This window comes from Helianthus annuus, chromosome 11 (assembly GCF_002127325.2).
Source record: "Helianthus annuus cultivar XRQ/B chromosome 11, HanXRQr2.0-SUNRISE, whole genome shotgun sequence".
Taxonomy (NCBI): Eukaryota; Viridiplantae; Streptophyta; class Magnoliopsida; order Asterales; family Asteraceae; genus Helianthus; species Helianthus annuus.
The window spans coordinates 51731910-51751588 of NC_035443.2; the positions used below are offsets into that span (position 1 = coordinate 51731910).

The following is a 19679-nucleotide window of genomic DNA, read 5'->3' on the forward strand; positions in this document are numbered from 1 at the left end:
TCAATCTTGCATTTTCAACCTATTAAGCACCAAAACATCAATACAATATAAGTATAAAAACTACTATGACTAAATATGTTAAACTAACTAACAAACGATAATAATTACTATAAACGACGCTTATTTTAACTCGACATCAATCACCAACTTTTTTTACTTGTGTTCACTTAAAGGAAAAGGAACTCTATGTCGTTTGGCTCTATGACATACATCACAAGGATCAGTATTACTACTAGATTTGAGATTTAGAACATTTAAAACTTGACCAGAAGGATGTCCAAGTCTTGAATGCCAGAGTTTTAGTGTTTCAGCTTGATTATAGCAAACAATAACATAATTGAAAGGATTACCACAGAAATACAACCCATCAGTTTGTTTACCAGTCACCAGGGTTTTCTTTAAGCATGAATCCTGGATATAACAAGTATTTTCATCAAAAACAACTTTAAGATTATTATCCTTAGCCAACTTGTGCACAGAAATTAAGTTGACACAATACTCAGGAACAACAAAGACATCTTTCAGAATAACATAATTAGACAATTTATAACATCCTATTTTGATGACCTTTGCATCAGTCCCATTTGGATGTTTAACAGAAATGTTGTACTCAGACACATCAACCAAATTAAACATGTTGTCACTAGACATAATCATATGTTGATTTGCACCAGAATCAATTATCCAACTCACATTATTATTAGACCAGACTTTACTATTAAAACAATACATTTTCTTGTGCCAGCCTAAAGAAGAGAAAGCATTATGACTAATACCTCCTACATTTGTCTTTGAAGTATCTTCCATCTTTTTCTCATTAAGCAATCCTAACAGTTTAGAGAATTGTTCAGTAGTAAGAGAGTTCAAAGACTTACCAGCAGATGAAGAACTAGTAGATTTATTATTCACAGAACTGTTTAACACTCCAGATTTAGACCATTGATTATTGTTCTTAGGTCTATAATTTGGAGGATATTCATGTAGCTCAAAACATTTATCAATCGTATGACCAACTTTGTTACAATGAGTACACTTTAGATTAGGATTTGGCCGATTGGCCTTTATTAAACTTCTTTTTATTTTCATTAAACTGATTTACCATAGAAACAAAACCAACATTAGGAGTTTTTGAAACACTATTAGAATCCCTATGTGACTCTTCTCTTGAAATGATTGAAAAAGCAGTTTTCACAGTAGGCAAAGGATCTCTGTTAACAAGTTGGTTCTAACAGGTTGATAAACATCATCTAAACCCATTAGAAATTGCATGAGTTTTATTAAATGACTGAATTCATTAAACTTAGTAGCAGCATTGCAAGTATAGGATGGTAACTAAAGCATGGCATCAAATTGTTTCCACATGGTATTAATCCTATGACAATAATCAGAAACACTAGATCCATTTTGACTCAGAAAATTAATCTTTTGATACAAACCACACACCACAGAACCATCAACTCTATCATACGTTTCTTTCAAATCATTCCATACTTCAGAAGCAAGTTGAGAATAAACTTGGCCAACATACAATTCATCAGAAACATAATTCAAAATCCAAGTCAGCACAATGGAATTACATCTATCCCACTGACTAGCTAGAACATCATCAGTTTTTGATTTTAAACAAGTACCATCAACAAACCAAAATTTATTTTTAGCCATTAAATCAAGTTTCATAGCATTTGACCAAACTACATAATTCTCAGTCCCTTTTAATTTGATATTAACAATAGTAAGACCACTAGAATCACTAGCATGTAAATATAAAGGATCACTAGCATCTAACTTGCTTACCAAAGTAATAGAGGATTCAGCCTTATCAGTCATTTTGAACAAACTAACAATCAATCAAATGAACACAATCAATGCGAAGCACAAAGTAACAAGAACCAAACAGAATCACAAACTCAACCAGATACACTAAAGATAAAAAAAATACCAGTATAAGAAATAAAGAATCAAGAAACTAATAATATCCACAACTTAATCAAGAAACAAACACGAACAAAAAACAAGGGCGAAACTACACCAGTGTTCCAGATCATTGGATCGTCACTAAAATGGTGCCAACGCAGGTCTTAGTGTCGGAGCCAACTACCTTAGAACACACAAAAAAAGGACAGATCTCACCGAGGGATTTTCCCAAGTTAGGGTTCTCCAAAAATAAACTCACAGTTGTAACCTTCACTTAGGGTTACAAACTGTGAGGCAAAGAAAACAGCGAGATGCTCCAAATAATGAATAAAACCTCCCTTGGTCGAGATCTGAACTCCGAACACCAGAAAACCCTAAATCTAATTTCAGATCTAAAAAACCCTAAAACCAAGAGCTCAAGACGAAACGATTAACAAAGATTGTAAAACTTTGACTAATATCTGAACAGAAACAAGATATAAACGATCAGTCGTACAGATTGAATGAACAAGATCACAAGAGTATCATCAAAGAGATGATCTCAAACAAGAAAAAAACCCTGAATCTCACGAAAGACGTATGAAACCAGAGAGAGAGAGAGAGAGAGAGAGAGAGTAATATCGCAGATGTGTGTGTTAGAAGGATAAAGAGAATGACAGAACCCTAACACACAAACAAATATATAGAGCCCAAAAAGAGAAGCCTGCAACGGTCTTGATCAGCTATCTCGTGTCCAGCCACAACCCAAAATACAGCAACAAGCCCAACTTGAAAACGCCAACCCAAGTCACGAGCAGGCCATGTAACAAAAGAAAGAAAACAATACATAAGTGAAAAGTAAGAAAAGATATAAAAATAAGTATTAAAACTGACATGCTAATATCTTTAACACACTAGTTGGCAGTTATATAACTCCTCACAATTACAATAATTATATTAGTGACATCCAACTTTCACTAATGCGCAATTGCTTCTGACGACCATTTCCCCTTAGACTAAGTTGCCATTGATTTTCTTCAATTACCACTAATGATTAGTAGTAGTGACTTGCTATGATTCAAGTATGAAGATCATCATGTAACTTATAACCATCCATGCATATCGAAAGAAAGTATTTCTAATAAAACGTCTTTAAGCCATTTTTACCATGCTTATTGGGCAACGAGATCTCTTAAGAACCCTTGAGGTTCCAAGGTGTTTAAACCAAAATAATCTTGAAAAAGCATATGCTCAACATCATATAACCCATATCAATATTCATTATAATCTCATAGTATGATATCTTTCTATTACAACGGTTAATTAGAAAGTGTACCTAATATCGAGATTTGAAAAATTCCAGGATTTGCAAAACAACACGATCAAGCATATACGAGCCAACCAACCTTGGTATTACAACCAATCCAGATTCAAGCAAAGTTTCTTCTAACCTTTTTTCAAGTGAACTTCAAAGTTCAACCAACGGTCTCATAAGCCACTAACAACAACTTTAGAATGATAGAAAGAAAGAAAAAAAATCTTTGTTCAATATTTTTTAAAAATATGTATCGTAATGTAGAGATGAGCAAATGGTACCGGTACCCAATGTACCGTACTAAACTATTTTTGGTACCAATTCATACCCACTTTTTGAGTAGGATTGGTACTTTAGGTTCGGTACAATACAGGTATTTTGGGTTGATGATTCCAGTATCTATTTTTGACCTATAAGATTGGTGTCAGTACGATTCAACACCCGTGTGATACTGAACTCATCCCTATCCTAATGAAAGGAGTGTGCAAAAAACCGAAATAATGGACCCATAACCAAATGAACTGATAAAACCGAACCGAAAAACCCAAACGAAATAAAAAATCGGTGGGCCGGTTAATGATTTTTTGAAGACCGAAAGTAGCGGGTCAGTTATGGTTATCAATATTTCCATACCCACCATAACCGAAACGAACCAATATGTAGTAAATCTTAGTCGGATTTAGGACTTTTCACAATTCTTTTATTGCTTGATGTTTTTGATTGAACGTTTTTAGTATTTAGGGTTATTTCATATCATTTTGGTTGAATGTTTAATTGAATTTATATGAATATAGCATATCATTTTGTTTGAATATTCGGTATTAAAACTATAAATTATATGTATTTTTAATACTATTTAATATACTAATATATAGAAATATTTTATAACAACTTATTCCATATTAGAAAAAATGAGTTGGTTTAGCTAAGCCTAAATTCACAGTTAACCATTCATAACTGATCCGTCATAACCTTCAAAATCAATTAACCAAAACCGTTATAACCAATCAGTTATGATTATAGTTATCAATTAACCGACATCACATCATAGTTATGGTTATGATTTTAGGCCACAATCGACCCAACTTACTCGTACCCACCCACACCCCCTACCTAATGGTTTTGGTTGGTAGGGATGGCGTTTATGTTATGTAGAGGTATCCTTTGTGTTCCGTGAAACCCTGAATCTGCAAAACATGGAGGGAACGTTGACTGGAACAACCACTCTACTCTTCTTCTCCAAAACCCTCCCCCGTTGTTCTCAAATCTACCGGACTCAGTTACCAGTCCGACGAACCACAACCACCGCCAACGCTGCGTTTCTGAGACCCCTAAGAAAGTTGGGCTCCAAGTCTCCGTTGTTCGAACGGGTGTCTCCTGTCTCCGCTGGAGGAATTGATGATGCTTCACCTTCTTCTTCTTCTTCGTCAGATGTCATAGTTCTTGATGTTCGTGTAAGTGCCTAATTACTTACTTTGGCTAGCTATTAATTGGGATTCATGATTGATTTAACCTAGAAGAATTCTCCTTATGTTTTTGGTGTAATAATGAAAGCCGAGGCATGAGGCGTTAGGCGAGCGCTTCATAGTTCACATAGACGAGTCTCATCTCTTGTACATGTTAGCTTTTTTTTTTTTATCAACTGAACCATTCATAATGTCTTCATCCGGTTGCTTGTTTTTACATTTCTCATCTCTTGTACAAGCCCCAAAGTTTGACCCAAAGGCCCTGAGGCGCTTTCCTGATCGCCAACTGTTTTCTTTTTTTACACGATTACAAGTGTCGATGTTCTTGGTCTTTTAGGGTATGGATTTTGAAAACAAACACATCGATTTTTGGAAACAGACACCTTGATTTTTTTTTCTTTTCTATGTGGTTAGGGGTGCAAACGAGCCGAGCAGCTCGCGAGCTACTTGAGATCGGCTCGAGAAAAAGATCGAAACGAGCCGAGTCTTATCGAGCCCGAGCCGAGCTTGAGCCTCAAAACAAAGCTCGTTTGTTTATCGAGCCCGAGCTCGAGCCTCACATGTGAAGCTCGTTAGGCTCGTCGAGCCTTATCGAGCCTTAGTGTAAACTAGCCGAGTCGAGCCGAGCTTATTTAAACTTGTTTACAAGCCGACCTCGAACCTAAAAATAAGCTTATTTACTAAACGAGCCCGAGCTTTACTTATCGAACTCGCAAGCCTAAAAAGTCTATTATTTATGTTATTTTTATTTAATATACTAATTAATATATATAAACGAGCCGAGCTTGATAAAATATAAACGAGCCGAGCTCGAGCTTTGAAAACAAAGCTCGAATCGAGCCGAGCTCAAGCCTGAGCTCTCATAAGTTAATCGAGCTCGAGCCTGGCCGAGCTCGGGCTCGGCTCGGCTCGGCTCGTTTGCACCCCTATATGTGGTGGTTTGATTTCCTTAATTTTCATGTGTATGATTGAGGGATTTTGTCATATTCATACACATTTCCACAGTTTTCCGTTTTAAATAAAAAGGGTAAAATAGTCATTTTACATCAACTTGACAGACGTACCTAACGTCCTTTGATGTTAGCTACTACAACCAGTATGGTTTGGTAAACAATGGGGACCGAATGGCCATCCGTGTTATTAACTTGTATACACCTTTTAACATCAACATAACGCATGTTACATTAACAATATTGTTAAATATAACATTATATCGCGCACTTATTTTTTAAATTCTTTTTCTTAGCTAATGCCGAAGTATTTTGCAGCAATACATAAGAAATATAAATTTCATGTATTTGTTGGTGTTATGAAACTCATCTTGTAATACTGTTCTTTCAGGGGATGATGTGTGATGGATGTGCATCAAGTGTGAAAAGAATATTGGAGAATCAAGTACATAAACAGAAAATTAGATTTATTGTCATTATTTATAACTTTACATAAACTTATGTCACTAAAGATACTGATATTGTACACTTGGACAGTCACAAGTGTCATCTGCAAATGTGGATCATAAAACAGAAACCGCAATTGTCTGGCCTGTACCTGAAGCGAAGGATACGCCTGGCTGGCAGAAAGTAATTGGAGAAGAAATTGCAAAGAATCTGACAAATTGTGGGTTTGACTCTAACCTTAGAGGTAACAATCTTCTTCAATATTCCAAAAGGCTTATAGCCCCTTGATACCAAGGTGTATGGAAAGGTGTTCCTCTCGCTGAGGTTGAGGGTTCAAGTCCCATAATGGACAATGGTAATGGTTTAGATTTAGATGGTTTGTGAGTTAGCCGGTCAGGAAAAAAACAATCTCCTTCAATATAAATTTAAAATATAAAGAGTAAACTGCCAAAATAGTCCCTGAGGTTTGGTTACTTTGGCCACTTTAGTCCAAAACTCAAACTTTTTGAATCTAGGTCCATGTGGTTTCAATTTTATTGCCATTTTCATCCAATACCAAAACCAAAACCTGGTCAGATTTTTTAGTTAACATCCTGTTTTTTTTGTCTTTTTCCACCCTTTTAATGAAGGGCAAAATGGTCTTTTAACATTTTATTATAACAAATTAAAAAAATCTGACCATTTTGCCATTCATTAAAAGGGAGGAAAAAGACAAAAAAGCTAGATGTTAACTGAAAATCTGACCAGATTTTGATTTTGGATGAAAATGGCAATAAAATTGAAACCACAGGGACCCAGATTCAAAAGTTTTGGACTAAAGTGACCAAACCTCAGGGACCTTTTTGGCAGTTTACTCAAATATAAAACATATTAATTGTGACACCTGAGGCAGATCCCACATCGCCTGTTCATAGGACGCTCTATATTGGGACACAAGTAATGCCCGGCCTCAAATAGCATCTATGCGTTTTAGGCGCACCGGCTTTTGATGAGAAAACTCTACACTTAAACGTGCTTGGGTGTGAGAAAGCCCAAGATGAGTGACCTCATCGAAAGTTTGCACCTGTTGAATTGTTAGTGGGCAAAACAGACAATATTAATAGCGATGGTATGAGCGGCCGGATGTTACATTTATAGTGTTCTTGATTAAATATCTTTGATACATGGTATTGAACCTGGTTATATGTTATCGCCTCATATCTTATTTCTAGTATAATTGTAACCAAAAACACCGAGACTAAGGTCTAAGGCGGAACAAGTAAGTTTTAATTTTCGTTTTACATTCTCCCTTCAGCTATTCTTAATTCTTAAATATTGTGGGGTCAAACGGCTAAAAAACGACGATGCCTGTGTTAACATAAAATTTTGTCGACTTTGACTATGTAGTCGGTCTCGTTTGATCATTTGTTTAGTACTGAAGGTTCATGGGTGATTGGCAGGTGAGGCTGCTGCCTGAAGGAGAATCATCTTAGAAATGCCAAGGATCATGGCCACAAGTGTTGGTCTCATTTGGTCTCCATTTGTACTTTAAATATGATTTTGCAGGGTGTGTAACAACTGCTGTGAACTCTTATTCTAATAAATTGCAGTTTTAGTATACATTTTCTGGTCCTCAAATAGAGGATGATCTTATTATTTATCTGATAAATAAAGTTTTATTCATTTAATTATGATATCAATGATATTTTATAAAATAATCTAGTCTATAATACTTTATAGAATTGAGAAACCGTAATAATGATTTATAGGCCATTCTTTAACAAAATAGTTATGAAATGATAATTGTGTATTTCGCTGATACTTGTCATAATCTAGTGTATTGTGCATAATCCAACAAAGTCCTACAAAGAAAAAGTCAACACTAGTTGACATCATAGATTGGGGCTGTTTGTTTGAGCTCTTAATGGGACCAATGATTCGGTCAGAGGTGTTTCATTCAGACTCAGACTGTTTGTTTCAAAAGCAGATATCTGAATAGGAGACATTTACTTCTAAATGGGTAAGCATTATACTGAGTCTGAATGGTTCAGACCTCTTACCAGTTCAACACTAGCCCGTTTAAAAGTTGTCAAACAGCCCCCTAGGTAAGGTCCTAGCAAGACCCTTAACTAACATCTCATTAGAACTTTTATACATTTATGGAACCAAATGAACTAGGCATTTAAAATGATTATGCTATACATGGATCAAATCAACCTTCCAATACCTATGATATGTCTTGTAAGTGCTTATTTGACTGAATAAAATAAATGCACTCAATCAAGTTAATTCGTCTGAGGCTGGCCCCACATTTTTCATTGTCGATAATCTCTCAGAATATATATAGATGACACCATCTCAACATACATTTACAATGGGGATGTGCCCTAAGCTAATCTATTTTTAGAATAAAATAAAGACGTTCTCTCTTTCTTCCTCCTTTAACCCGTACCCTAAATCTGAACCCAAGGTCTCATTTCATAGCCCAACCCGAACTAGATATGTCATTAAACAAAACATTACACATCCTGAAAAACAAACAATGATACACGTGCAAAAACTAATACGCAACCATATCACCAAACGATGATTAGATTTTTTTCTTGAACAACAGTAGCTTTATCTATTACACCTTCACAATAAAATTTATGAAATTAGAATAACACCAGCTAGACGGCTCTACTAAAAAGAATCACACTCTATTCCATACCCATACAAACAAGTTATAGTTGGTTAATAAATAAAACTTTGTCATTTTCTTGATGTAAAAAGAAGTAGCATTGTGTAAGGTTAAGGAGTAGTAGACCTTGGTTGACCAGAAACGCGGAATTATAGGGAAAACCGATGAGCAAAAATATACAGAAAAATCGTTTAATAAAAGTCAGATTTGTTCAACAATAACACAACCACTCTAGATTCATTCTTTCTCTTCGCCGCCGGCCGGCCACTCTTCCGATTCCGGCCAACAATTCACAGTTGTAACGAATCTTCACTTCAATTCCATACCGAACAATCTCAATTCAACATCAGTTGTGTCTAATATCTAGGGTTTGTAAGGATCTGTAGAATTATGGATAGGGTTTTTAATAAAGTTCGGAACTTGGATGCGTATCCCAAAATCAATGAGGATTTCTACAGCCGTACGCTTTCCGGCGGTGTTATTACTCTCGTTGCTTCCATCGCCATGTTTCTTTTGTTCTGTTCTGAACTCGGTAATAAACCCTAGTTTGATCTTATTACCTGTATCAGTAATATTGATGCATCTGTATGTGGTTTGATTACTGTTTTGTGAATCTGTATCGGTAATATTAAGGAAGATTATGATGTTTTAGGTTGAGGTTGTTTTGGGGATTTAGATTTATGCTTCTGTTTGCAGTTGTTGGTGATTTGTGTATGAGATAATTCAAAATTCTAGTTAGTTTGTTTTTGAATTACATGACTTGATCTTTTTGATGTAATTGTGTAATCAATCCGACATCTTTTTATACTCGTTTTCGTTTGTTTGTTGGGTTGATTGTTTTGCGGGCTAAGCGAGACGTTGTAACTAATGTACTGTCAATTAAATATGGTAGCGTAGGATTAGGTTCAAGAGTGAATACTAGTGTATTTGCAAACTGAGCGAACTAATCCTGGCCATACACGTGTGTAAATCAATGGTCAGAATTTGATGATGAAATACACTGGTGTTTTTTATGATTTAATGATGAAATCCTAGCCTACACGTGTGTAAATCAATGGCCAGGATTTGTTCACTCAGTTCGCAAATACATTAGTGTTCACTCTAGAACCCCAACCTGGTAGCGTATGTAACTGTGGTTGATTGGAAAACTGGATTTGGATCAAGAATGTAAGTATGTATGCATGTGGTTTTGTATATGTGGACTACTTGACTTAACTTATTAAAAGTGGAAGCCAAAGTGCACAAAGTTAAAACCTTAGACCGTTATAGGAAATTGGATTTGCAGATGAATGTGATGTGTTTAGTGAACTGAATCAGCTAGTGGTTGTTTTCCAGTGCAAATGCTTGCGCAAGTAAGATGTACAAGTTTATAGGTGGAATTGCTATAGCTAGACTTCAGTTAATAATAGTGATGAAGTAAGCAATGTTGTTGCGTGAAGTTATAGATTCACAGTGAAAAGCCTGCTATTAAGAAACTGTTATGAATATTGTCTTTGTAGTTTAGACGGTACATAGATCTTAACGGGTCAGATTTTTTGGATCTGGATCATGGTCTTATCTTAACCATGAACCCACTTATTGGATCGTGATTGGACCCATTAGCTATGGATCAGGATCTCACTTTGTGTTATTAAGTTATATTTTAAAGTGCAATGAATTTTTCCTGATGATAGTTTCTTTCTCAAACTTCAACCACATAAACATAGTCATAAGGTTTCTTCAAAGTTGTAACATAAAATAAGAAATCTCATTTGTATCTAACTGTTGTGGTGCCTTTTCTGACTGCAGGGTTATATCTCCATACAGTTACTGAAACAAAGCTTGTAGTTGACACTTCTAGAGGGGAAAAACTACATATTAATGTAAACATCATTCACACTTAATGAATTTATATTCATTTGAAGTTTTGAACAACCATTCATATGTATTTTTTTTTAATTGCAGTTTGATATCACATTTCCGGCTGTTTCATGTACTCTACTCAGTCTTGATGCCATGGATATCAGTGGAGAACAACATCTTGACATCGTATGTTTATTAAATCGTCAATAATTATTCTACTAATGTGCCAATATTGTGCTTATGTTCACTCTGTGTACAAATTTAACTTGCAGAGACATGATATAATAAAGAAAAGAATCGACTCCAATGGCAAAGTCATTGAAGAGAGAAAAGAAGGAATCGGTGGCCCTCAGGTTAGTACATTTTTCTCATCGTCCTGTGATTGTGTATCTATTAAATTATTAATTGATTGGTCCTAAGTACCTTTCTATTAAGAGCTTTTACTTTTTAGATAATGTGACATGTCAATCTTTAGTCCATTTTATTTATTTATGTTTTGTTTAAAATTTAATCGCGTGTGAGCCTCTGCAGATTGAGAAGCCTTTGCAAAGACATGGTGGCAGGCTCGAGCATAATGAAACATATTGCGGTTCATGCTTTGGTGCAGAAGCTGTACGTCTTTTTTTTTTACTTTTTCTACCCAGCCCTCTAAGTAAAACTTTCTCTTCACTAAGTTGTTTGATAAAAAAAAGCAGATGCTCAAACTGTTTTTTTATTTTTCTATATTTTTTTACTAAGATTGTATTAATGTCCAATACATATTTTATATGGCAACGTTTTGAGTGGCCTCAAGGAATGAGAATGTAAAATTGTTACTTTTTTTGGCTGCTGGTTGTAAAGAAAACGTCAAGTATTAGAAGATGATACTTTACATTTGCTTCAGGACTAATATACTCCAAACTTTTTACTTGTTGGAACTTTATGCTAAATATCTTACTTGCAAATGCTGCAACTTTGTTGATATGTATCTAAGAGCGCACGAAAATTATCATGAATTTTTTCTTGTTATTTGACCCTACTTTGGACGTGTTGACAGTGATGAAAACGGTTGACTTTTTGTACAAGCCGTGATGGATTAACACAAAACTCTTTGTCTAAAAGCTTTAGAAAATTCCGTAAATTATTACTGTACTAGATATGGTTAAAAAAATTACTTTATTTAGTTTTTCAAATAAAAATGATTAGGAGGTTTAATGCTTTAAAAGCACACTTGGGGAGATTTTTGGTGTTAGCTATATTATTTTAATTTACCTAACCTGAATAGACTATTCTTAAGTAAATGGTCAAATTTTTCACATCTATTGCTTTCTTTGGAATGTTCCTTAGTGTTTATTATCTGTTTGCAGTCAGATGATGAATGCTGTAATTCATGTGAAGAAGTTCGTGAAGCATATCGAAGAAAAGGATGGGGTTTGACCAATCCCGATTTGATTGACCAGGTAAGCAGAAAAATATATATATTGTCTACATGGTTTTATTGAAGAACATTCATAATATTATTATTATGTTAAATAATGCCAGTTGCACCATATAAAAGTAGCATTCTTTACGTGTCCGGTCAAATATTAGTAATAGATAATATTGGAATAATCGCGTTACATCAAAATTGTCGATCTTTAAATTGAATCTTATTATGATGTTTCCTAGTCCTGTCATGATAAATATTATCTTGAACAATGCTTTTGCTCAGTGCAAACGGGAAGGTTTTGCTCAGAAGATTAAAGACGAAGAAGGTGAAGGATGCAACATTTACGGGTCTCTAGAGGTTAATAAAGTTGCGGGAAACTTTCACTTTGTCAAAAGCTTTCATCAATCAAGTATTCACATCCCTGATTTATTGACTTTTCAAGAGGATAGTTATAACGTAAGCTACCATGTGTGCTCTCTATTTATTTCAAAATAAAACTTTCAGCTGCGTTGGATAATTTTGTTCCTCGTTTTTATAATAGTTTGTTGATGATCATGCAGATAAGTCATAAGATAAATAAATTATCATTTGGAGACCACTATCCCGGGAAAAAGAACCCTCTTGATGGGTAATTCTTTTTTTTTTTTGTATAAACCTTTTAATTTTTTGAACTTTTTAAAGAAAGATATGTAATGTCATAAGTTAAATTTCAATTCAGGGTGCATTGGTTCCAAGAAAATCCAAACGGGATGTATCAGTACTTTCTTAAGGTATAGCACCCGTATTCGATACTTGGTTATTCTTTTTATCGAACTTGTTAAAGGTATAAATAAAAGTTAAAATTATTTTTAATTTTTAATTAAATTTGCAGGTGGTACCGACCATATACACTAGTATTAGAGGCTACACTATTCAATCAAATCAGGTATATGCTCAACTTTAAAGATAATTTTTTTGTAATCAGTTTCTTTATTTTGTATTTATATATTTTCATTTTGTATTTGTACAGTTCTCTGTGACGGAACACTATAAGAGCCCGGAAATTGGCAGACGGTCTCTCCCTGGTGTCTTCTTTTTCTACGATCTTTCTCCAATTAAGGTACTAAAATAATATACTTTTACAAAACAAAATATTATACCACGAAAATCTGTTCTTTGCTACAACTTGGTGGCTTGTGCAGGTGACGTTTACAGAAACACATATATCGTTCTTACACTTCATGACCAACGTTTGCGCCATTGTTGGAGGTAAACAATTAGCTTTGGACGGCTCTCTTTTATTAATATTCTTGTTCAAAGTTCAAATATGCATTTGTTTTTATTTATTTTTGGATCAAACTCTTACATTTATTTTGGTTTTGTTTGTGTTTCAGGTATTTTCACAGTTGCAGGAATTGTAGACTCGTTCGTTTACCATGGTCACAAGGCTTTAAGAAAGAAGATGGAAATTGGAAAGCTGGGCTAAGTTTTCAGTATTGTAGCAGTGAGAGGCGCAACTGGTTGAAATTAAGAATGTTGGCAGGCAATTGCAGACGATTTATGTTCTTTTTGTTAGAATTTTCAAGTTATTTCTTAAATTTTCGGTCATGATAATTTGTAATTTAGTGTCGTTTGACTAGTCGTCTGTAATGCGCTGAACTCGGTGGTGGTTTGTGCTTGTTGGGTGTCGTGAGTCGAGCAGCAACCATGGACCATGATATGTTGACAGAAAACAGATGTATTACCATTTTCACCTTTTTTTAAACCATAGCTTATTGACTTGAAAGTTTTGTAGCCTAATCATTTGCTACATCGGAGAAATAGTTTTATACTTAAGGTAGTTTTAAAAAAAGCAGAGTAAATTATTTCGTAGTAAAATGAAAAAAAAAAGAATATATTGAAAGCTTTCGAGTCGACTGTTGTGTCAACTCGCAGATACATAAGTCATGTTCAGGTTTGTGAATTTTCGGGATCAGGCAATGTTTGGAGCACGGATAAAACGACGACGTTGATGAGGCCCAGGACCGGCTGGGACGTTGACGGATAAGTCAAGTTCAGGTTTGTGACAATTTTCGGGATCAGGCAATGTTTAGATCTAAACGGTTGTATGATGATCGAAAAACTAGAAATAAACCATTTAACTTTCAAACCATGAAGCAACAACATTTAAATTTAAATTAAATACCGAATCACATTGAATTTAAACTTATGAATCCATAAAAGCTCAATAAAACAAATAAAAACTTGATTAATACCTGCCCGCCACCAACTAAAAATTCATCAGGGCTTGTCTTCAGCAAGTGTAACGGCTTCAAAATCACAACTTTTTTGTTCTTCATTAGTTAACCACTGAGAAAGACACTCATGGATGATTTCGACATTACGTGTAGTGATGGAGGAAACACCACCACCCTTAACAACTTTGATCTTGGCATATCTCAAGATATGCTCTAGGTTCGATTCCGTGGGCTCAGTTATATACTGGTCCACTGTCTTCTTGATAGCACCACACCAGATCGGTCGAGCCACCTTAAGAAATTCATGAACCGCCACCATCGGAAGGCTCACGCTTCCCAGAGCCGACTCGCTGCTGCCACCTCTTGCGTGATAATCCGAACCACCAAGCTTCAAAAGATCATATGTGTCCGCCAGGTCACTAAATGCTGTATGAACAATCATTTACACAACGTGTCAGCAGTTACTTTTAAATGGATATTGAGATGATTTTAATGGGTCGGAGGGATACCTGCTAATTTACCATCGCTTCTGTAAACCTCTAACCCATGCAAGCCCGCTTCTTTTAATCTTCTGATTATAGCAACCGGATTTTTTAAAGCCCATGGATGAGCCAACACCGCGACTCCGCCAGTTTCACATACTAATCGCACTGCTTCCTCAGCATCAGGCTCACTTCCACTACAACAAATGAAAAGAATAACTAAAAGCGAAACGGGTTGAAAACACCGAGTGTAGTTGTAATGCACAAAACCTTCTATATCATTTTTAATTATGTAAATTGTATTTTACGTCCTTTAACTTTCAACAAAATTTCAGGCGTTGTCCTTTAACTAACGAAATTATAACGGATGTCCTTTATGTTTTAATTTCTTTACAGTGGATGTCCTTTATTTTTGTAATATTTTTAGGGAGAAAGGACACCGTCCGTAAAGAAATTAGAACATAAAGGACATCCGTTGTAATTTAGCTAGTTTAAGGACAACGCCTGAAATTTTGCTGAAACTTAAAGGACGTAAAGTGAAATTTACCCTTTTTTACTCAGATGATTAATTATTATTGAATTCAGTAATTAAGTGACCGGTTTTGACCAGAGCCCGGTTGAGCATGTTACCCAACCCGATGGATATCTAACAACATAATATGGAAAGGTGAAGCTAAAAGATAATTTACGTGGAATAAGCGGGTCCACCATCATAAAGATAACGGCTAAAAGCTTGTTTTAAATTCTCAACATGACCCGCTTCAACCATAGCACGAGCAACATGCAGTCTTCCCGGCGCAACACCATCACCCGCAATCTTTTCCACATTTTCCCACCTAATTGGCAACTTCAGTTTATTCAATTTCGAAATCATGTTTTCCGCACGTAGGTAACGCCCTTCTCTTATATTCGCCAAAAACTGATCAAGTTTTTCATAATTTGATGGTCCACAGCTGCTATAATAGGCCAGAACATGAACCGGTTCCTCTGATCCAGTATCCGTTCTGTTTAATAAAATTTAACAACTCATTATAGATTTCTACAAAATAAGTTTTTTTTTTTTTAAATTTATGCATTATATTGACATTATATTTACAAACATTGTGTGAAAATTGAAAATAACCTCGGGTTGAAAATGGTGCTGATTTCAACACCGGGGATAATCTTGATCCCGACTTTTCGAGCTGCCTCGAGAGCTTGCGGGATGCCAGCCATCGTATCATGATCGGTTAAAGAAAGCACTTTTACCTGTTCTGAACAAACTGAACTAATCAATTCACAAACCAAACAATAAATCGAAACAAAAAATATATATAAGAACAAATATTAATCTTTCTTAATCCTTCAATAAAGTTGCCACATTTTCTTGTATTGAACAGTCAAAAACATCTACATTTATAGCATACCCCACACTAACAAATAAACCTTCCTTCTAGGGTTCACAGACATTAAATTTACTGCCATAAATTCACAATTTGCAACCCATTTTGTCCCTTTCATGCAATAATTTCATCACCCTGTTAAATAGGACCTACCATCTTTAATTGCACTGGGCTAACCCCATATGGTCTAGTGAATATTATTAAATTATACACAGCAGACTATCAAACATTTGTTAAATAATCACAGTCAAAACTTAAAGGCCAGAATCCAAACACAAATCAACAAATTCATAAAAAAAGAAACAAGATAACAACTTTTAGCTACAAAACTAACAAAACCCATATTTTTCAAGTCTAATCAACTTCATTCTTGAACATTTAACACCAAAACTAAAAATTTATCAACAAACTTGAAAAACTATAACGAACACCAACTGTTCGACAAAATGTCTGAATGAAAAAACACAAAAACAAGCATGATAAAAGCTCATACATACACCATATTTTTCAAGTCTAATCAACTTCATTCATGAACATATACACCAAAATTTAAATTTACCAACAAACTTGAAAAACTATAACGAACACCAACTGTTCGACAAAATGTCTGAACGAAAAAAACATGAAAACAAGCTCATACATACCCCAAACTGATGAGCTCTTTCAACAAGCTTAGAAGGGGACAAAAACCCATCACTGCAAATCGAATGAGAGTGCAATTCAAACACCAATTTGTCAGCAGGAACCTTGGTATGAACGAGTTTGACCTTAAAGTCGTCATCAATGGCGATGGTGGAATTGGGGGAGCAAGAAAGGGTGTCGAGAAAAACCCATTCGGTGACGGATTTATAGGCGAGAGATTGTTCGAGGGTCATTCGTTTCTTGGTGCCAGAACGCTTGTTGTTCTTCTTCTTGGAGTGTTTGTTGTGGTTGCAACTGTTGGAACCCATTGTTGAAGGAAGAAAGAAAGAAAGAAAGATAAAACGAAAGACAAAGAAAATCTGTGTTGGGGGGTGGAGTAATTCGGTGAGAATAATACTATTTGCCTGTCGGTTTGAATCTAAATTCAAGGAAGATTACTATTTTTGTATGCTGACTGGCTGCAGTACTTTTGGATGTAAAAACGTAGTTACAGGAATAGTCCCTCAACATTCTTGTTGTGCATTGTAGTATATCTTCACAAACTTTTTTAAGGTCATGTATAGGGGTGCAAACGAGCCGAGCGGCTCGCGAGCGACTTGAGAAAAAGCTCGAAACGAGCCGAACCTTATCGAGCCCGAGCCCGAGCCGAGCTTGAGCCAAAAACAAAGCTCGTTTGTTTATCAAGCCCGAACTCTAGCCTCGCATGTGAAGCTCGTCAGGCTCGTCGAGCCTTAGTGTAAACGAGCCGGGTCGAGCCGATCTTATTTAAACTTGTTTACAAGCCGACCTCGAACGTAAAAATAAGCTTATTTAGTAAACGAGCCCGGGTCTGAGCTTCACTTATCGAGCTCACAAGCCTAAAAAGTCTATTATTTATATTATTTTTATTTAATATACTAATTTATAGATAATAAACGAGCCGAGCTCGAGCTTGAGAAAATACAAACGAGCCGAGCTCGAGCTTTGAAAACAAAACTCGAATCGAGCCGAGCTCTCATAAGTTAATCGAGTCGAGCTCGGGCTCAGCTCGGCTCGTTTGCACCCAGTGGCAGAGCCAGAAACTTTTTCTTATGGTGTCATTTTTATGGATACCCCGGTTTATAGTAACTCAGAGTCAAACTTTTTGGATCGGTTCGGATATAGTCGGGTCGAATCACATAATAAAAGCAAATATCACAGTAAAAATACAATGTCAATAAATAAAAACACATAATAAAATTACAAAGTCATTTGAAATATGTAAAAAAATTCATTTAATAGTTGCTTTGTACGCATTTTCATGTTTTAAAAACGTTTCATAATGTTTTCAACTAGTATTCGAGCATGCGCTTCGCGGCGGGTCGTAGGAGGTTGATGGTGAAATTGGAGCCCACGCTTCGCGGTGAGGTCGTAGAGGTTGATGGCGAGGATGTATATATTTCATAACAGTAAAATTAAGCAATCAACACAGTTAAGTAAATAATTTAGAGTTAAAAGTTCCATTTAACTATAATAAGGTAAATAAAAAATGATAATATTTGTTATCTTGTATATTTTATATTAAAGGGTTACAAAGCAACATGATTAAATAACCATGACTAGAGTTAAAAGTTAGCTTTAATTATAATAAGTAAAACAAAAAAGAACTAAACCTATAAAAAGGATAAAAGAACAACTATTTGTTAAAAAAGAAAAAAAAAATAAGTTTATTAACTTTATTAAACTTTAAGGACCGTATGATAATTCTACTAAAGTTTGGGGGTCGAAACATAAATCGTTTATAAAAAATATAATTATTATTAAACTTACCTATGGTAAATCTATTAAAGTTCAAGGGTATATGTAAATCGTTTATCGAAAAATTATTATAGTTTAGAGGTTGTGTGATAACTTTATTAATGTTCAGGATTAGAAACGTAAATTAATTGTAAAAAAAGACAACTTAAAAGATGAAACATAGATTTAAATACTATTCACGTTTTCAATTGTTATAGTGTAGAATGTAGAATGGCATCTTGCAAAAAAAAAAAAAAAAAAAAAAAAAAAAAAAAAAAAAAAACAAACCCTTTTTTTTTATTATAACAAATAAGTGCAAGCATCTTTCAAATGATCATCAAATATTTGGTTCCGGTTAGGTTAAACAATTGAAACAAAACCAATTAGACATGGGCTTATAATGCTTACTAGATTAGAAAAAAAAAATTAAGTATGGACCTCTAATGATTTAAAGTATACTAATTAAATACAAGTAACTGGGATTAATTTTTGAACTATAAATTTGTTTATTATCTAACTCTTTTAGAAGAAAACAAAACAATGGTGTTGTTTGTAAAAAGACAATGGTGTCGCTCGAATTTTTCTATTATACGTTGTATTTGCTACACAAAATTCAATGGTGTTGGGCGACACCGCTGTTCAAAGTGTGGCTCCGCCACTGTTTGCACCCCTAGTCATGTATATATGATTCGTATAGAGTTAGAGAATGTTAAGAGATTGTTTAGCAGGTGTTCTATACGAGTTGTATGATTTATATGGGTTTTTTTTGGAAGTTGGTTGAACTTGTGGTTTAATAAGACATATACGAGTGTATAAAAAATGAGTCGAACACAGATTCATCTATACTCTTGTATGTATTTTTCAATTATTTTTAAATCATGCTTTTTTATAAAAAAATATCACATCTTATAGAAAACTATTATAAAGAAATATATAACATTTATGAAGAACTTCTGAATGAAACTTTGTAGTCCATTATCGGAGCATATGTCGGTGTGGTTCGAAACACTGAGCGATGGGTGTGTGTTGGCTTTGTCATCATCAATAATGAAGAATTTTACTTTTATTTTATGAAATCGGTTCATATATGTATGTGTTTATTTGTTACAAAGATTAGTCAAAACACTTTTGACAAGTAAGAGTACATGTATATATATGTTATTTAAAATAAACTGTAACTAGTTAAAATTATATACACATTCTTTTAGGCAACGAAAGCGTA

At 34.7% G+C, this 19679-nt stretch overlaps 3 protein-coding genes across 3 annotated transcripts; 2 read left to right on the plus strand and 1 right to left on the minus strand.

Moving 5' to 3' along the window:
* Positions 1-4301: 4301 nt before the first annotated feature.
* On the plus strand, positions 4302-7738 carry LOC110890358 (copper-transporting ATPase PAA1, chloroplastic). The gene is made up of 4 exons (XM_022137955.2): positions 4302-4662; positions 6016-6069; positions 6162-6315; positions 7511-7738. Exons 1-4 carry the CDS (start codon positions 4405-4407, stop codon positions 7525-7527), a joined length of 483 nt encoding a protein of 160 aa, XP_021993647.1. The 5' UTR covers positions 4302-4404; the 3' UTR covers positions 7528-7738.
* A 1029-nt stretch (positions 7739-8767) lies between these two features.
* On the plus strand, positions 8768-13745 carry LOC110890359 (endoplasmic reticulum-Golgi intermediate compartment protein 3). The gene is made up of 13 exons (XM_022137956.2): positions 8768-9262; positions 10519-10592; positions 10675-10758; positions 10845-10925; positions 11104-11184; positions 11919-12011; positions 12263-12436; positions 12541-12608; positions 12699-12750; positions 12852-12905; positions 12990-13079; positions 13162-13228; positions 13354-13745. Exons 1-13 carry the CDS (start codon positions 9121-9123, stop codon positions 13443-13445), a joined length of 1152 nt encoding a protein of 383 aa, XP_021993648.1. The 5' UTR covers positions 8768-9120; the 3' UTR covers positions 13446-13745.
* A 366-nt stretch (positions 13746-14111) lies between these two features.
* On the minus strand, positions 14112-17128 carry LOC110890360 (5'-3' exoribonuclease). Its single transcript, XM_022137957.2, has 5 exons — positions 16705-17128; positions 15802-15926; positions 15368-15682; positions 14706-14875; positions 14112-14622 (listed from the first exon to the last, which is right to left on the minus strand). Exons 1-5 carry the CDS (start codon positions 17008-17010, stop codon positions 14240-14242), a joined length of 1299 nt encoding a protein of 432 aa, XP_021993649.1. The 5' UTR covers positions 17011-17128; the 3' UTR covers positions 14112-14239.
* Positions 17129-19679: the final 2551 nt, after the last annotated feature.